Consider the following 19865-nt stretch of genomic DNA (forward strand, 5'->3'; position numbering starts at 1 on the left):
TAAATGCGCGCAATCTCCATTTCCAATTGCAAATAGTTCTCTTATAAATTTAGAGCATTTATGTACAATGTACATTAGAGTGTCCCAAATTTTATATTTTTTTTTAATTTTGAAACGCATATAGGGCATTTCATGTCAAGTGAACCAACTTTTGAAATCGATGTCCTTAACAAGATCGGTCGAGAACTTTCTGAGTTAGAGGGGGTCAATTTTGGCCAAGCAGGTGTTTTTTCTTATCCATGTATCTTATTAAATATTCTTCTTAGCAAAATGTGTCCCAAATAGCTTAGATACACACAAACAAATAATCGAGGCTATATTAACTAAGCTTAAATAGTTAATTTCTTTTTATATGAAAACTAAAAACTAAGTTTTATTATCTATGCCAATAGGTAATTCAAACAATACACTTTACCTAAAAACTATGTTAATATAACTATTGGAATTAGTTATTTGATGTTTGGTATCTTTTTCGATGTTGTTTTTGTTTATTTTATTGTCAATTGAAAATATTTTTGGTGCAAAAGGGTATGTATGAAATTATCTAAAATTTTAGTTATATTAACTAAGAAACTTTGTAAATGCCATTCTACCCTTGCGCTTAGTTAAATTTATACTCTATTCTTAGGAAATATAACATATGGATTTTTTTGTGTGTAGCTCTTTCTTCAGTATTTCGAAAAAAAATATTTAAAAAAAATAAAAAAAATTTAATATTTTTTTTCGAAAATCAAAAACTTTTTTGACTTTTTTTTTTAAATGGGCCCTTTTTTTCTTAAAATAAAGCTTAGATATTTTCCCTGAAGACCTATTTGATCGCTTAGTGGGATGCGAAATTAAAAACTTTGTTGACTTTTTTTTCAAAATTGGCCCTTTTTAAATTTTTTTTTAGCTCCAAAAAAAGCTTGGGTCCTTCAAGAATTTTGGTCCCTTATCAAAATAACTATTTTGTAACTCAAGACATAAAAATTTTGACTTTTTTTTTTTGCAAAATCGAACTTTTTTCATTATGGGCCCTTTTTTCCAATTTTTTCTTTACAGCAAAAAAAATTTAAAAAAGGACCCATTTAAAAAAAAGTCAAAAAAGTTTTTGATTTTACCAAAAAAATCAAAAATTTTATATCCTTAGCTACAAAACATTTATTTTGATATTTATCCCACTCGCATCCCACTAAGCGATCAAATAGGACTTAAAGGAAATCAACTAAGTTTTCTTTTTAGCAAAAAAAAAATTAAGAAAGGTCCCATTTTGAAAAAAAGTTCGAATGTGCAAAAAAAAGTCAATAATTGTATGTCTTGAGTTACAAAATAGTTATTTTGATAGATATCCCACTCACATCCCACTAAGCGAAAAAATAGACCTTAAAGGAAAAGACTTATGTCTATAGCGAACGAGTGCTTTGAGTGGACGTTTTATATGTATTTTGTTTTTGTTACAATAACAAAACACATGTTAAATTTCCACTCAAAGTACTCGTTCGCTATAGATAAACAGCACATTAAGCTTTTCTTTGAGCAAAAAAAAAAATGTTTAAAAAAACAACCCATATTGGAAAAATTCGATTTTGCATAAAAATTTAAAGAATTGTATTTCTTGAGTTACAAAATATTTATTTTGATAGATATCCCAATCGCATCCCACTAAGCGACCAAATAGGTCTTCAAGGAAAATATCTAAGCTCTATTTTAAGAAAAAATGGCCCATTTTAAAAAAAAAGTCAAAAAAGTTTTTGATTTCGGAAAAAAAATATTAAAAATTTTTTATTTTTTTTTAAATATACTTTTTCGAAAGATTCAAGAAAGAGCTATCTAAGCTATTTGGGACACATTTTACTAAGAAGAATAGGATAAGAAAAAACACCTGCTTGGCCAAAATGTCAAATTTTTACCCCCTCTAACTCAGAGAGTTCTCGACCGATCCTGTTGAAAAATTGAACTAACCGCGTTGCAAATTTCATCCCGATCGGAAGACATCGATTTCAAAAGATGGTTCACTTGACATGAAATGCCCCATATATATATAAATCTATAGTTAAATATGCATTTACGAGGAAAAATGCTACTTTTTCAGTTTTTGTAAAAATTTTGTCTTTAAATAATTACTTGTGCAATTTAATTTAAAAGAATCGAAATGTGTACGTAATTGTCGTTATAATTAGATAAAAAAGACAAAAATTGGTTGAAAATTGTTAAAGTTATTAAAAATTCCCCAGGCTATTAACGTGTCTCAGGCCACTAGCTAACGTTAACCCTTAAATCGTGAAGGTCAAAGACGAATTTTTCAATATTTCGAATTTCTTATGGAAACGTATAACAAAAAGTCTTGTATTTACAATAACAGCACAAAACTTAAAATTAACCCTTAATAGCACTTGGGGTTAAAATGATTCTAAACTTGTAAAATAACGAAAAACACATTCAATATGAATGGGGCTAATTTTAATGTTTTTCAGAAATAAATAAACTGAATCATTCAAGTTATTTTTTAAGTTTTATAAATTAAAAGTAAACTAAAGGGTTAAAATCTGTTTTATTCTTCAAAAATCCTCAATAAAATATTAATTACGTTATTAAAGGAAAAAATCAGTTATAAATACAATATTTTGCCGTTTAAAAAATGTATGGTAAAAATTTAACAAAATTGTGAACATTCTTCTAAATGGCTTAGTAATACTATTTTCTAATACACAATACAATATCTTAAAGTTAGTTTCTTATAAAAATCTAATTTTGATCAGCACTATTGAAATTGACACTTTTTTATTATAGAAAAAATAATATCATTATAGAAATTTATTTTTTTGGCTTATAAGGGACACAGTGTTGGAAAATATAGTGGAAACGAGTGCTCTTTTCAAAATTTATATGCAGTTTTGTTTATCAGATATAGAACATAAGAAAAAACATAATCATTCTTCTTTTCATTTATATTTAAATACATTATATGACTAACAATGTAAAGCGTCAATATTTTTTCTGGAAAAAATAATAGAAACGCGAAAAAGGATTAAATTTTTAGAGGCACACCTTTTAATTTTTTGTATAAAATTATTTTATATTAATATTTTGTTGCTCTACCTTTGATTTTACACAACTTCGTTGCATCTGCGACTCATGGATTCAACAATTTTTTTGCGCAAACGTCCTTTTTAATAGAAAACAGCTCTTCCTGGATTTTTTACCACAATTCGTCCTTATTTTTATTACTGAAACCCTCCAGCTTCCTCTTGAGCACTCCCTAAAGGAGTTCTATTGGGTTTAGGTCCGGTGACTGCGAAGGCCATTCCATAAGAGATACTTTTTTGACAGCAAACCAGTTCTTTGCCAATTTTGAGGGGTGCTTCGGATGATTGTCCTGCTGATACTCCCATCTGAAGGGCAACTCTTCCTCAGCAAATGGAAACAATATGCTTAGCCAAAATTTTAGGTATTCCTGGACGCATATTTACTGGACCGATACCAGAAGAAGAGAAACACCTCCATATCATGATGGATCCACCGCCGTGTTCGAGAGAAAAAACACCTGAGAAAAGCACCTGTTTGGCCAAGAAATCAAAGAGTTCTCGATCGATCTTGTTGAAAAATTGTGTTTGAATTACTATCCAATAGGACTAACCTAATTTCATACCGATCGGAAGACATCGATTTCAAAAGTTGGTTCACTTGATATGAAATCCCCTAATACTAAAATACATTAGTAAATAATGATACATTTCTCGATTTCTTAAAAAAAATGTGCTATTTATATAATAGTTTTTAAGCATTTGAAATAACTTTGATTGAAAAATAACAAAGTTACGTCTTTTTTCGATCATCCAACGACAAATCACTAGTCAGTCATATTTTACCCGCATTACTGTGTAGAAAATCTTGTTTACACATCATTTGCTTGCAAAACTTTGGGTAAATAATAAATTTGGTTCATTATCCTATTTGCTTTATAACTAAAATCCATTTAATATCTATCCGTATTTGCACAAGTTACGAGCTTTGCTAAGATTTTCAAACCATAGGTGGTCAACTTTGACAGCCAGTATCTCCCTAGTATTCCATTCATAAGTTTAATTTTCTGAATGCTTATTTCCTCTTGTACGATTTGCTTGTACATAATTTTGCAATCGCCCCGTTGTTTAGAAGAGACAGATTTATTACCACTTTTCTTCTGAAACGGAATTATAAGGTTTTGATCAACATATTATGCTAGGGACTATTGTTGCAGTGCACAGTAGGTAATCTGACCCAATATCTTGGCCAAAAATAATTTTTTGCACTAACAATTATAATGTTTTTGTTAATGACGTTTGATTAAGCATAAATCAAAGCAAATAACTGCATATTTGGTATTTGTAAAAAACAAATATCAGCTAATTTATGGGCAGTCGAATTAAACATTTGCAAGCATTGTTCAAAGTGCAGCACTAAAGTGTAATTTTGATATGAATTAAAACGTTCCTTTCTCAGTTATTAAAAAAATAGAAGGAAATCGTGCATAATACGATAAAGAGAGGGGATAGAAAGTAATTAAAAAAAACAAAATATTTTGGGCGTTACTGTTTTTGTTAACAAAACGTGTAATTCTAACTTAACCTCAAATTAATGACTTTTTCCATAAATATTAACTTCGCATAAGCTTTTGATAATGTTGGCCGTGGACTGCCCTGTTTTTCATTGATGAAATGTGTTAAAAGAATTCTGAATTTAGTTTTTGTTATTTTTCGTTTCGATTTTGTCGATTTTTGATTTATATCAAAATCAGCTTAAAATATAGCGAACTTTCAAATATGAAAAAAATAATTAAAAAAAATCTATGCTGTTTACAATTTTATTATCAGTGAAATTTATTTAAATAATGTTTCAAAACAGCTTCGTTAGTAATTTAGCTTCGTTAGCAAAATAGACAAACTTTTTGTAAAAACTGATCGTTAAGGTGGCAAAAGGCTCACGGAAAATTAACGACTTTTTCAAAAAAGATTTTGTCTGAATGGCTTATATGTCATTTTGTGTATTTTCATCGTGCCGAATTTAAAAAAAAAAATCATTTAATTTTCGAGATATTCAGTTTTTTTTACTTTTTTTCATATGGTGGCAACCATAAAAATATTCAGTATTACAAAAATCAAAAAACCCAGCTCTACGTGCTCATGAAAAACTCCTAAATTCCAAATTTCAGTCATATCCGTTCATAACTTTGGCTGAAATTAATTATGGCCTAAAAAGTAGGTCAAAATACCTACTGTGCAGTATGGTGAGGGAGACAACTGAACATTTTTTAAAATTTTAATGTTATTTTCTTTCCTAATAAATATAAATAAAAGTTTGGAGTACTGGATTTCTTCAATATTTACCATTAAATAACAAAGCGATATGTGTTTAACATCATATGTAAACTAGTGTAATTAAGGAGAATGGATTACAACAAAATAAAACACCGGCATTTTTGAAATACATACAAGTTTTAAACATATTTATTTATTTAATTAATCAGTTATTTATTACTTTGTTACATACAACATTATTAAGATTGGAAGATAATCATTTATGTATTTTATTTGTTTAATATAAATAGTACATTTTTAAAATAGGCTCTTTTAATGGTTATATTTTTAAGTTTATTTAATTTATATTGTATATTGTATGCATGTCTGTGTAGATATTGAATTTGTTCGTATGCATTTAAAATATATGTATATAAAAACCTAAATAAATTAAAACTAAATAATTCTAATATGGACAAACATACACGCGTACTAAATATGTAACTACAAATAAACTTAATATATATAATTATATATAGTTTATATATGTATGTATATATGTATTTATAAAAGTGTGTATATTAAAATATATATTTAACAAATTACTCGTATTATTTTAAAATATTATTTATTTTTAATTTTTGCATCTTGTTGCTCATGAAATTTTAAAATGATATTGTCAAAATTTTTTACATCGGGCAAAATTACTAATATAAACCTAATAAGGCACATAAGATTAAATGATTTTAGTTTTCAATTATTTTTCTAAATTTATAAATCTTTTTTACTTTCAGTTACATTTTAAATAGAATTTTCTACGTGCACTCATATAATTGATATACTATATGTACTAAATATGTATGAGTGATACAATTAATTATATAGTTTTGATTAAATTACATCAAACTAGATTAAATTATGTATTTATTTCATACAATCGATGAATAACGAACGACTTGTATGTTATTACATACTTAATTATTTAAATAATAGTTTCAAATTGTATTGAAAAAAAGAAATGAATAATTATTATATTAAATACATACAAAAAATAAAAATATTTTATTATTATTTTAATTTGATATAAAAAGAAAGAAATAATAAGCAATTCTATTGACCAGCATCGCTAAATATATAAACATTCACATACACTCTCTGTCGCATACACAGCCACACACACCCAACAGACAGACAGACTAACTTACTGACGGATAGACCGACAATTACATATTTAATTGAAATATTTGTTTGAATTTGATTTCGATTTAATTGTTTCTGTTTTGCGATCAAGTTCAATTATCTTGGTATGTGGTTTGAAAGTTCAGCAAAATTAAATAATTTCAATGTCTGTCTTTCTATATGTAACTGAGTGTATGCGCTTATTTGTGTTCAAAATCATTTTAAAATAATATCAAACCTAAGTATTTCTGTGCGTGTGTTAGATAATGTTTTTTTTTAGATAAACCTAGATAACAATAAGATGTGAACAAAATCAAAATATTCTCAATCAAATTGATATTGATTCGATTTGATTTTCTCCTTCATACAACACTAATTGCCAAATTTCAAAAATTAAGGCCGCTTCATTTTATCTTCTGGGTTTGCCAAAACTACTCGATGGTCCATTGCCATAGATGGCCTGTCCGCCACCGTTGCCGTAGATGGCACCATTGCCATTCATCATGGCTGCTTGTTTACGCTGCAGTGTGGCCGGTCCCATAGAACGTGGATCTTCGGGTCCATCGTTTAGATCTAGACCGGCTACCATTTGAGCAATTTCACGTTCTTTCTTCATGTCGGGGGGATTGAATTGTAGACTAGCTAAGGAACCATGACTGCGGCTGCGATGTTCCTGTCGAATGGAATAGCTAAATGCGCGTTCATTTAAGTGGCCCTTTCTTCTGTAGATGCCGGTGCCACCAGGTGATTCTGCTCCAGAATTGCCCGAATCGTCTAGACCGTTACCCATGGAGGCGGCTAATTTTCGACTTGACATTGCTAGAGGTCTGGGCTCACCAATCATCGACTGAGCCATGACGCTTTGTGGTGGAGGTGGTGGGGGTGTTGGGCCACCCATAGCCTGTGCATGATGATAAGCATAGATCGGTGGTACAATGGGCATACCTACCGGAATGCCTGTGCTTTTCTTATCCTTCTTCTTCTTTTTCGTAGAAGTTGATGATTGCAGGGTGGCATACTGTTGCGGCATCATAACGGGCACCTGCATTGGCACACCCATGTGATGTGGTGGGCCATGCATCATTTGCGGATGCATTTGAGGTGGCATGCCGGGATGATGGCCATGATGATGTGGTGGCAGGGGAGGGCCTGGTGGGAATCCTCGATGACTTATCGTATGATAATTCCTACCCATGGGAGGTTGTGGAGGTCCGGGCAGTGCTCCATAAATCATACTACCCGGTCCTGGTCCCATTGGTATGCCATGACGCTGCATTGTTGCCGGATGCATGGGTTTTGGTCGTATCAGCGTACCCGATAGACTTTGACTACTTGAGGATTTCGATGATTTCTTATCTTTTTTCTTTTTACTGCTCTCCTCTTTCATGGGTGGCGGTGGGACATCGATTGGTTGACTAATTTGTCGCAAACGTGCTGGACGACCTAAAGTCGATGTATTGCCTGAGTACATGTCGTAGGGACTTTCCATTACAATGCTGTCTAGCTGATCTTGTGAACCGTTCCATACTTTATGATTCGCATCGCCGTTATACAATGAAGCATCGCCATCATCGACTGCGACATTAAGATCAGCACTGCTGCCATAAACTGAAATTAAAGAGAACAACAAACAGACATTACTATATTGCCACTAATTTAAATTTTAAAATTATTAAAATATAATACTATTACATATAATTTGTACTAATCAAAGTATAACAAGTAGTCCGACTCTTTGACAGCAGTACCTAATTCTAAACATGTGTTAGTAACAAAATTACCAGGCAACAGAGTTTTATAAAAATGTTTTAAATTTTGTTTTGTATTAATTTTCAATACAAAAAATGGAACAATAAAAAAAAATTACATTTCAGAAATTCAAAAAAAAATTTTTTTTATTGATTTGTGCAAAATAGAAAATTTTTAACAATGAAAGTGTTTAAAAAAATATAAAATAATATGGTTAAAATAATAATTTGTAAAATTTCAAGACATTTCATTTGTTTACATTTCTCTGAACTCACACGGTACCCGTACATGTGAGAGAGAATTTAAAAAAAATTAGTGTCGGACTACTTGGTATACTTTGGTACTAATTATGAAATTTTGATTTGTTTTATAAAACATTTTTGAATTTTAATCGAATATTAAATTTATAATGTTAAAAATGTTTATACTTTCATTAAAGTAAACAGAATTTCCTTTCCACTTATATGGTTGGTTGGTATATGTGGTAGAATCGATATGACTCCAATCTAACAAGACCACACACAATAAAATCGATAAACTAGATAAAGACTAGTTGCTAAAAAAAAATATTATGTACTAGATCCAAGCAGATCGCATTCAGATATGCAATAAGGTAATACTGTTTGGTTATATAAACAGATCATTCATATGTTCGCATAGAAAGTTCTGTCAAATGAAGAGCTGAACATGTTTCCGCAGTCTCGGTAGCATGCGAATATAACTATTGAAAGGAAGTTCAAGTATGTTGCATGCTTACCGATAACCCGTTAAAACTCTCATAAAACTCAGCTCTGATGTCAAGCTGGACCACATGTGCACTAGTACTTTCTATGATTAGGGATCCAAACAAAGGTAATGTCAGATATAAGTCCTAGCTAGGACAGCACTGTAGGAAATTTTACAACTTACTTTGGCCAAAATTAATTTTGGTCTGAAAGACACTGGCCTTATCTGGAAGACCTATTGAGAACACTAAACCTAGTTCATCAAGAATGAGGAGGGGAGATATCACCCTCAATAAATTGTTATTAGGTTGTCGAAGCCCCTTTCTTTATTTAGGAAAGCTGACATCTTATCTATCTTCTATCTATTCTTCTATATATAAAAATGATATGGTCCATGTATGTAATGGGATTAAAAATTTTAAAGAAAAAAATTAAAAAACTCGGAAATTTTAATTTTTAATATATTTCCTTCTTTTCACTTCTCACATTTCTTAATAAGAGAAATTTTTTGGAAAAACTTGAAGATCATTTTTTGGAGAAACTTGAAGAACTAACCTTAGTAAATAGTTACCGGGGAAGCCGGCCGGTCATCTAGTTTTATATAAAGTTGAGAGAGAGAGCTACTTTATATATATTCCATGGATCGAGAGAATGATGGATTTATGCCGATTTCCATAATGGTGGGATACTCTTTATTCTTTGCTGTGGGGCAGGAAATTCTTATAGGATTCCAGAAGCACGATTTTATCTCATGTGTGAAAAGGCCTATTATCTTGTACTCTCCATAACATAAAACTATTGTCCAAAAAAACAAGTAAGAGTGCTATATTCGGCTGTGCCGAATCTTAACAGCCGTAAACAAAACTTAATTTTTTGGAAAAACAATTTTTTCGATTGTTATTTTAATTTTTTTTTAAATTAAAATTTTTTTTTTTAAATTTTAATTTTTTTTTTGTTTTTTCAATTTTTTTTTTTTTGAAAAAAAAAATTCTGGTCAAAACATTTTTTTCCGATTTTGACCCATTGTAGGTTCAACTTACTATAGTCTTATATACGTCGTTGCAAATGTCTTTGAAATATCTATCATTAGATATCCATATTGTCTATATTAATGTCTTAGTAATCCAGATATAGGTCAAAAATCGAGATTGTCTTGGTTTTTTCCTCATATCTCAGCCATTTGTTGACCGATTTTGCTGATTTTAAATAGCAAAATTCTCGAAAGTATGTCTGACAGAATTATTGAAGATTTGGATCCCGAAGATATCTGGGGTCTTCAGAAAATTGATTTCAACAGACAGACAGACAGACAGACAGACGGACAGACAGACAGACGGACATGGCTTAATCGACTCCGCTATCTATAAGGATCCAGAATATATATACTTTATAGGGTCGGAAATGGAAAATGTAGAAATTACAAACGGAATGACAAACTTATATATACCCTTCTCACGAAGGTGAAGGGTATAAAAATTACGTCGTACAACGGTACAACTCTACGACATCAATTGTGAATTGGGCATATGATTTTTTTTATGATTTAAATTTGTAAATTGTAATATATCATTACATGTTTATGTAACTAAACTTGACGAATATCGGTAACGGTAAACCTTAAAGTAAAATGTAGATATTTTCCCCTGAAATCAGTAATGTTTATTTTGAATTATTCTGTTAAGTCAACCTTAAAACTCCATATTAATTTTGCTGCTTCAATACTATTTAACACCCCATGGATTAGTCCTTCATAATATTGATTTCATTTGTATTGAAACCACATTATTATGAATGAACATTCAACAAATACAATCAAATGCAATTATCGCTATTAATAATTGGAAATATTCTAGTGCTTCAAGTTGTTTGCTCAACAATTATAGTCAATGAATGGCATCGAATGGATACATAAATGGCAGAGTTAGTTTCTATGCTCAATTTCAATTACTACGGATACATACATAAGCATTTTGATACAAACGCACTTAAACACTTAAAGTAACCTTGAGTGTTTCTATCACCTTTCGTTTAGCAATGAAAATCCATAAAAAACCACAACAAAAAAGTAAAGATAAATATTTTGTTAAAATGTATAAAAGCAAAACGTGTTACTTACTTACTACACTTGTGTCAGTCATATTTATTTTTGGCATTAATGTTCATGCGACTAGGAACATCGTCATGTTATGACCAGCATTAATCAAATTAATCAAAAACCATAGTTCAGCCACCATTTCAATGGGAGTTCGTCATCCTCATTTTTAAAGAAATTAACCGAAACAAACACGTACGTAGTACATACATATGTGCATACAAATAAAATATTTGATATTTATTATGAGTATTTATGAATTCGTTTTATGATTTGTTTTTTAAATAATTGTGAAATTGAATTTAATTTCAAAACAATTTCATATTCTCAAGTTTACGAATTTGAATAATTCGTAAACACAAATATTGACACAAATATTTTATGGTCACCTAATTTGCTTAAGCTTCCACTGACCTTTTCTGTGTGGTTTATTTGATCAAATTAAGTACTCCACACTCATGCTAACTTTGGTGGTTCAATGCTGAAACGTGTTACCAATTGTACCGAAGCGACATGGGATTCATTTAACAATTATTGCATTAGTTACACCAAAAACGTTATACATATATTTTAATATATTATTAATATTAATGGTCATAATCGTAATAAAAAGCTACACATAAAGAATAAACGAGCGAATGAATGAGGGGAAATACTACATAAGAAACGTCAAAAAAGACATGAATAACGTTTTACATTTTAATGGTGGCCAGTATTAACGGTTTATTTTTAAACTGCTGCCAACTATTTATTAAGTTTTTCAACACTTTGTTTTGATAAAATTGTGCTCGCATATCATGTGTTAAATAATTAGGGACTTCACAGACTTGTTTATGTGTATAATATTAAACATTTCAAAAATTTAATTTTTATGCTTGAATGGATTCAATTATCTGGAAGTAAATAATTGAATCTGTTTTGCATAAACAAAAGTTACATTCCAATTTCTGTGAAGCCGAGAAGCCTAGTCACCCATAATTTCCCTATTAAGCCCAAACACAAAACATTTCTTATAAAAATTGGATACGGTCTATAACTGAACCTATCCTCCAAATGGAGAATAAATTTTGTTCAAAGATTTTCTAAAACCGTTTTATTTTTGTGGATCCAAATTTCTAATATTCTATGAAATGTGATATGTAGATTAGGGTGGGTCAATTTGTTCGGGCCCAAAAAACGTTGTAAAGCGTATAGCTAATTCGTAATCTACGGAAAATTCTATGAACTTTTTCAGAAGAAACCATGGTTCTAAAATCAAAATCGAGCTTCCGGTTTTTTACGAGAAGATTTGGAGCTCAAGACCTCTTTTGCTAGGAGACCTCGGGTATGTTCAATTTTAAAAATAATAATATTTCTTCGTTTGTGTTCCGATTTCAAGAAAATTACATATATATATATAGAATCTTCTCGTCGAGTACTACATATAACATCTCGTAGCTATATATTCTTTATGCATCTTCTTAGAAATTTTTTTAGATAACTTAAAAAGAATAAAAACACCTTTTTCCAAAAAAATAACGAAAAATCGCCTTTTTTAATTTTTTGAAATTTAAGCATAACTTTGGACTCAGTCATTATTTTTTCTTTATGTTATATATACATTTCTTGTTAGTCCTATAAATTAAAAATAGAGAAAATCGGAAAATATTTGAAACCGCGGTCATCAAAAAACTGGAGTAGGGTGGGTAAAAATGTTAAAAATGTATTATTCAAATGCCAATATCTCTTACGCTATAAGAGATAATTGATAGGTACGAGATGTTATATGTAGTACTCGACGAGAATATATATGTAATTTTTTGAAATCGGAACACAAACGAAGAAATATTATTATTTTTAAAATTGAACATACCCGAGGTCTCCTAGCAAAAGAGGTCTTGAGCTCCAAATCTTCTCGTAAAAAACCGGAAGCTCGATTTTGATTTTAGAACCATGGTTTCTTCTGGAAAAGTTCTTAGAATTTTCCGTAGATTAGGAATTTGCTATACACTTAGTAGTCAAAAAAATTGACCCACCCTAATGTAGATATATTATCATTTACATAACTTAGTATCCATGTTATAGGTTAAAGTATTTGAAAATTTAATACGACCACACGAACGAAAGCGCCGTCGATAAATAAGTTTTATTTTGTGTAGTCACAGCTATATAATTTGTTAGAGGCAAACATTTGAATGGGATATGAAACATTTAGTTTGCAACCGAATCGTTCGATTGACAATAAATTCGGTTGCTACTACGAATCTGTTTTCTCTGTGTATTGTATCGCTAAAAAAGTATCCCTAGCATACGCATAAATGTTGTTACAGCAGCGGATATATCAACTAAACTGTGATACTCCTAAATAAATGTAAGTTTGTATAAATCTTTTGGATGTCTCAACTTAATATTTAGGTGACAAACTACAATTTTACGAGTATGTTGATCTGTTTTCATTTCCTACTTTATTTTTAAAATTTTTTGCAGTAATTTTTATTATTTATTTGTTGTCTTCATTTGGCTCTATCATGAGAAAAAAATTAGCTTTGTTTGTTTTTTGTTTTCATTTCTTTCGGAGTGTAATGACCTTAACAACAGCAACAAACACAAGTACAACAATTGTTGTACGAAATACCAAAAAAATGAATTTGAGTGCTGTTGGTGTTAATGAAGATGATGATGATTTTGTTTAAATAGATACATATTAGGGTATTCAATCGATTAACCGTTAATCGGTTATCCGATTAATTTTGGTCGTTTAACTGTTCAAATAATTTAAAATGTACGATTTTCAAATAACAAATAAACCGATTAATTTCTGTCGATTAACCAAAAATTTTTTTTTTGCTATTAACCATATTTATTTTTTATATAGAAATATAGTTTTAAACACAAAAATTTTATTTATTATCTCGTGAACATTCCCTTCTAACAACGCTTTTTCTGAAGTATAGTACTAAATCTAAAACTAAGGATTTTTTTATTGATATTTTTTCTAGAATGTTCTCTGATGAACTTTGTCCTATTGAGTCGTAGGACGACATGGTATTAGACGAAACTGAAGATATTACTGAAATGAGGCTTTTATCAGAACTTAATGAATCTATTAAAGTATTCAAAATCTAAAAAAAAACAAATTGAGGAAAAAACTAAAAAAAGAAATGAGAAATTGGATATCGTGTATCATATAGATAGATATTTAAATAGAAATTATTCGGTTAATCGAATAATTTAAAATTAACCGATTAAATCTAAACCCCGATTAATTATATGCTCGAACCAGAAACCCGATTAATTGAATACCCTAATACATATGTTTTATATACATTTATATGAAGTTGGTTAGTCTTTTTGATTATTATTATTGGCTAAGTGCTTTTATTTGGCTTATTTTCTTACGACTTAACCATTGTACTTGGTATTTTTGTTATGTTAATAAACAAAATTTACTATTAATTATAACAAAACAGCCACTAACCAAGATAGGAAAAAGTGTAAGTTTAAAAGTGCTTGTTTTGCTCTGTTTGGCTTAAGAATGCTCGAACACAAACATACATGAGTTGGTAGTACTTGAAAATTGTGTAAAATAACAAGAAATAATCATAAAAATAATAATAAAGTCATAGAAATAATTAAATACGCACTTACATTGGAGCAGTAAACATTGTTAATTATATAATAAATTTTGAAGAAGTTAAGTATTTATAAATTTGAAATTTATTTGCATTTAATATCTATGTATATAGAATAATCCTTTGATTCTACATAAGTGATTTGAATTTCAGACGTAAAAGTTGATTTTAAACCATAGTAGACTATATTACTATGGTACGTGTAAGGTTTTGGTTGGCAACAACTCAAATGGCGGTGAATTTGGGACGAACACTTTTAAACTATTTGTGAATCCTTATAAAGATAGCGGATTCGTCTGTTGGTCAAAATAAATTTTCCAATTTTCCCCATATAACCTAAAAATCTACAATGAATATTGGTATTGAAAATCAAAAAACTCGCCCTATAAATGGCTAACCCCTACTAACAATAGATTTAAAAAGTTAGCACTAACTACATTTCATAATATTGATATTTTTCACTGAAAATTGTCACATTATTTTTGCTAATAATATCTTGTATTTAAATTAACAACAAAATTTATTTTAATTCAATTTTTAACTGAGAATTTTTAAAATTAACTTCAAGTTAAGGGTTTGTTGTTGATATTGGTATGAATAAATTTAACTAAAAACACAATTTAAACACAACAATGAAGCTACATACTAAAAAGAACTGAAGAAATTAATCATAAATACTTCCTGAATTGCCTGTGTTGAAAGGATCATCCAATACGGTGCATAAATGACCGATATATAAGCGAAAGTCGGCTTTTAATATTCGTTTCTAGTAAAATGTTCAAAATTGTACCTCAGATGAAATCTATAGAAGTCCCGAGTATTCAGTGGACATGGTTTTAAATTTAACGATTATTTTGTCCAATATTATATATTAAATGAAAGCTATTTTAAAGGATAGGAACCGATTTTTTAACTCCATTTTTTCAAGAAAATCTGAAATAGGCCTATAGAATTGGATATCTACACCATTTACAATTGTATTTCAGAAGTTTCTAATTGTATTTAGAAATTTCTAATTACACTTCAACAATTTCGAATTGAATTTCAGAAATTTCTAATTATTTATCGGACGTTTCTAATTATATTTCAGAAAAGCTTATGATTAACCAAGACATTAAGCTTTAATTTATTGGGATATTAGCTGATTTTTTCAATAAGCCAAACTGCCTGCTTGTCACTCATATATTTTCGGGGTTGCAATAAACTTATTTCTTATAAAATAAGGGTTTTTTATAAGACATTTACGATTCGCCAAAAATTAATATAGCACTCTGACTTTTATATTTTTTTAATTTTTTAATTTTTTATTCATTAATATAAAAACATAATTTTAGAAATAAAAGCATAATTTTCAATTAACAAAATTATTCGAATTCTGAATCTTGAATGCAACTTCACCGTGAATTTTGGTACCTACACGCAGAGAAAAAATATAGTTGGGCATTGTTACTGTAACCATTTCTTTATTGTTACAAGTTTTTTAACTATATTATTGTCACAGTAGCTATTTACATGATTGTGGTAACCATAACATGGTTAATATACGATTCACATGATTGTATCAACCATATATATGGTTACAGTAAACAAATATATGTTTGTGACTTATCATATTATGTTGCTCTCGGCTTAAGGCTTATCATCATAATCTCATAATCTGAGAACAACATATTATGATAAAATTATTCATCATAAATATGATTACCACAAACATATATTTGTTTACTGTAACCATATATATGGTTGATACAATCATGTGAATCATAAATTAACCATATTATGGTTACCACAATCATGTAAATAGTTACTGTGACTATAATATTGTTAAAAATCTTGTAACACTATTTAAATGGTTACAGTAACCATGCCCAATTATATTTTTTCTCTGCGTGTAGTATCCAAAAAAAATATGTTCGATACACAGCGATGAGAATAAAAAGAAGTTATATACATACCAACTTAAACAACAATCCTAACTACAGTCTACAAACAAAATAGCAGCGATTTGTCAGAATTTTTTTTCTGTTCATGCGGCATCAATTTAGCATTAATTGCTTCAGAAATATTTTTTCATAACGATATGCTTAAACAGTTGCGTTGCTTACCCTGGTGTGTGTGAGTTTCAACACCATTATAAATAATTTTAATGTATTTTGCATTTTAGCTGCATTTTATGTAAATCAGCTTTGAAAAATTATATATTTCTAGAGTAAAGTTCTTAGACATACCATATGTGTGGAAAACAACACACGAGGATAAACAACTTTTGTATTGTTGAGGGTAAGATGAGCGTTAATTCTACAAGATATTGCTTTCAAGTTTTTTTATCAAAAAATTTACTGTGGTACGTTAAAGCTCTATGGCGGATGTGTCGACTAAAAAGGAGTAATCCTCGCTATATTTAAAGAAATACAGCCACATGATAAAAAAGAAATTACTTCATTTATTTGACTTTAATCTTCGGCCTACTTAGAAGTAAATTTTTGTGTATATTTATGACTCCATGACTGCAAGTGCATAGAAAGAAACAAACAGATTTTCCGCTTCAGTCATTTTGTAATACAAATTAAAGGTGTAATGTTTAAAGCAATTATAGCAAATGAATTGAATTGCATAACTTGCAACAAAATGAAAATTTCAAAGAAAAATGGTAAATTGTAAATTTGAGGCATGTATGTATTCGTATGTTTGGCAAATACATATTGAATAGTTATGATGGAAGTACGATTATGAACAATATCTAAGCTGATGAGCATGCGTGCGTGAATAATCAATTTCCGTGTTAAGTTTATGAGGGTAAATTATTTGTTGTGTTTTTTTTTTCAGTTTTCTTTATAATTCTTCAGTTTCTTCTGCATATAATAAGGGTGCAGCTCTAAAACATTGTTGGCGGCTTCATCATATAATATCTAAAATATTAAAGATGTTGATTGTGATAATGAATCCAAAAAGATGTGCATTTTTTCTTCTCAGCTTAAACAGATTTTCTGGTTACAGGAAATTTATGGTTTTAAAGTAAAAACTCTCATCGAATTCACATTCTATTGTATCTGTTGTGTCGTATTAAGTAATTTTTCCATTTTATTTGCGTAATAACAACACAAACAACAATAACTGCAAATGTACTTACTAATTGTACAGTTGAATTTTCTAAATATGTAATTCGTTTTTTATCTACACAGAGAAGATACATTCTTAAACTACTTACTAGCATGTGTGTAATGTACATGGATCCATTAATAATGAATAGTGACCAACATGCAATCATTTTATTCACAAGTACACGAGTACAGACGGACAGACAGACAGACAGACATTCAAACAAAATTACTACGTATTTTGCAAAACAGTTTAACTTTTGGTTTTAAATTTTGTTGCGCATTGTTGAATTCGAAAGAAAAAATGAAAATACTCATACGTGTATGTGCAAGCAGTTGCATCTAACACCAAATCGCTTTAAACTCACTAACTTAAAGAAAAATTTTGACAGATCTTGAAAGAATTCATATAATTTTTGGCAATTTATTTTTAATTAAAAAAAATATACACAATATACTTCTTGAATTAAAAATTAGTTGAAAAGGATTTTTAACATTTAACATTTCGACCGATATTTGAAAAATAAACTGGACAATAGAAAATATTAGAATCCAAAACCAAACAGAATCATATATTCAGACAAAAAAACATTCAGCATAATTTGAAACAAATTCTTGGACTTGATTGCGTATTTTTTTATTTAAATGTTTTGGAATCAACATTCAATACAATTTTGACCGAATATATAAGATAGTTTAAATATTATACTACTGTGCTTGAATTTGACACTTTTTTTCTGTCAAGCTGGGGTGGGTTAATCTAATTCGGGTACGCTGAATTCAGTGGTTTTTTGGTTAGCTCGTATTATCGAAATATACCGTTATTTCAAAAATGGAGGAGGTTGCACAACATATATTCTTGTAACTCTAAAACGGTTTAGTTTATTGAATAAACTGAAAAAAGAAAGTCTTAACATGTTTTTAAATATAATAACATGTGTTCAAATATAATTTTTTTTTGGAAAAAAGAATTTTTTTTTTATAAATAAAGCTACGCTGTTAATTTTTCCTAAGCGCATAGAAAAAGTTCCATACAAAACATGATCTAATAGATTCAAATCTGTCCACAACTTTTGATTTTATTTAACAAAAGATAAAGCAAATATACACTAATAACATTTTAAAATTTTTTCCCATATTATTGCAAAAAGTCTTCTATAAATTTTTTAATTCTTAAAAATTGTAAACATTTTTAAAAGAAGACACATTCGCTGATATATAATCTTATCTTTTCCACTAGTCAAATTTATGGATTCAAAATCAACAAGAAACAGAAAATTTATAGAATAGTGCAGTAAAAACGGCACTGCATTGCCAACTATTGCAGTACTAAACATAGAAGAACACTGCACGATGTAGCTAATTACTACGAGTTATGCATCTTATCTTTTGTGAATAAAATTAAAAGTTGTGGACAGATTTCATTTAGGGCTTGTTTTGTATTTGGAACTTCGTTTTCTATATGAGCAATAGAAATTTAGAACGTGTATGCATTTTTAAATTTTTAATGCCGTTTTAAAAACCAAAACGACTGCGAAGATTAAAAACATGTTAAGCCTTACATAAAGTTAATGTTATTGCGGAATTTCGGGTTTTTCAGTTTATTCATATTCAACTAAACCGTTTTTGAGTTACGCGAATAAATGTTGTGCAACCTGCTCCATTTTCGAAATAACGGTATATCTCGAAAATACGAGCTAACCTAAGAAGACGGTTAGCACCACTGATTTCAGCATACCTTGAATTCAGGACTAGCTCATATTTTTTAAAGCATAGCTCCAAAACGGAAACTAATCAGTTTGCTAGTCAATTGTTTTGTAGATTGTTTGGGAGGGAATCTGATCAGAATATTACTGATGAAAATTTAATGATGGCCTTTGTTTTCGAATGTTTTTTAGCATTATCAATACTTAAATTGTTAACATTAACGTTATTTTTTGTTTTCCTTTAACTATAAAATAATAAAAAACAGACATCAAAACTACTTGTTTACAAAAAAAAAATTATTCGAATAATTCGATTAATTTTAAACGTGTGATCGAATTATTCGAACAAGTTAAAATCTCTTATTCGTATTAATTATTTTATTCGAACAAGAGAATAACCGAATAATTTGAATACCCCAGTATTTACACACCACAAATATTGGTATTTTT

At 29.3% G+C, this 19865-nt stretch overlaps 1 protein-coding gene across 1 annotated transcript in view; it reads right to left on the minus strand.

Annotated features, from left to right (window-relative positions):
* Positions 1-5434: 5434 nt before the first annotated feature.
* The window catches only part of LOC135962811 (uncharacterized), a 42087-nt gene continuing 27656 nt past the window's right edge, over positions 5435-19865 (minus strand). The window contains exon 2 of the mRNA XM_065514706.1: positions 5435-8042. Coding sequence (XP_065370778.1) covers positions 6844-8042 — 1199 coding nt within the window. The 3' untranslated portion in view covers positions 5435-6843. The remainder of the gene's footprint in view (positions 8043-19865) is intronic.

The sequence above is a fragment of the Calliphora vicina genome, chromosome 1 (assembly GCF_958450345.1).
Source record: "Calliphora vicina chromosome 1, idCalVici1.1, whole genome shotgun sequence".
Taxonomy (NCBI): domain Eukaryota; kingdom Metazoa; phylum Arthropoda; class Insecta; order Diptera; family Calliphoridae; genus Calliphora; species Calliphora vicina.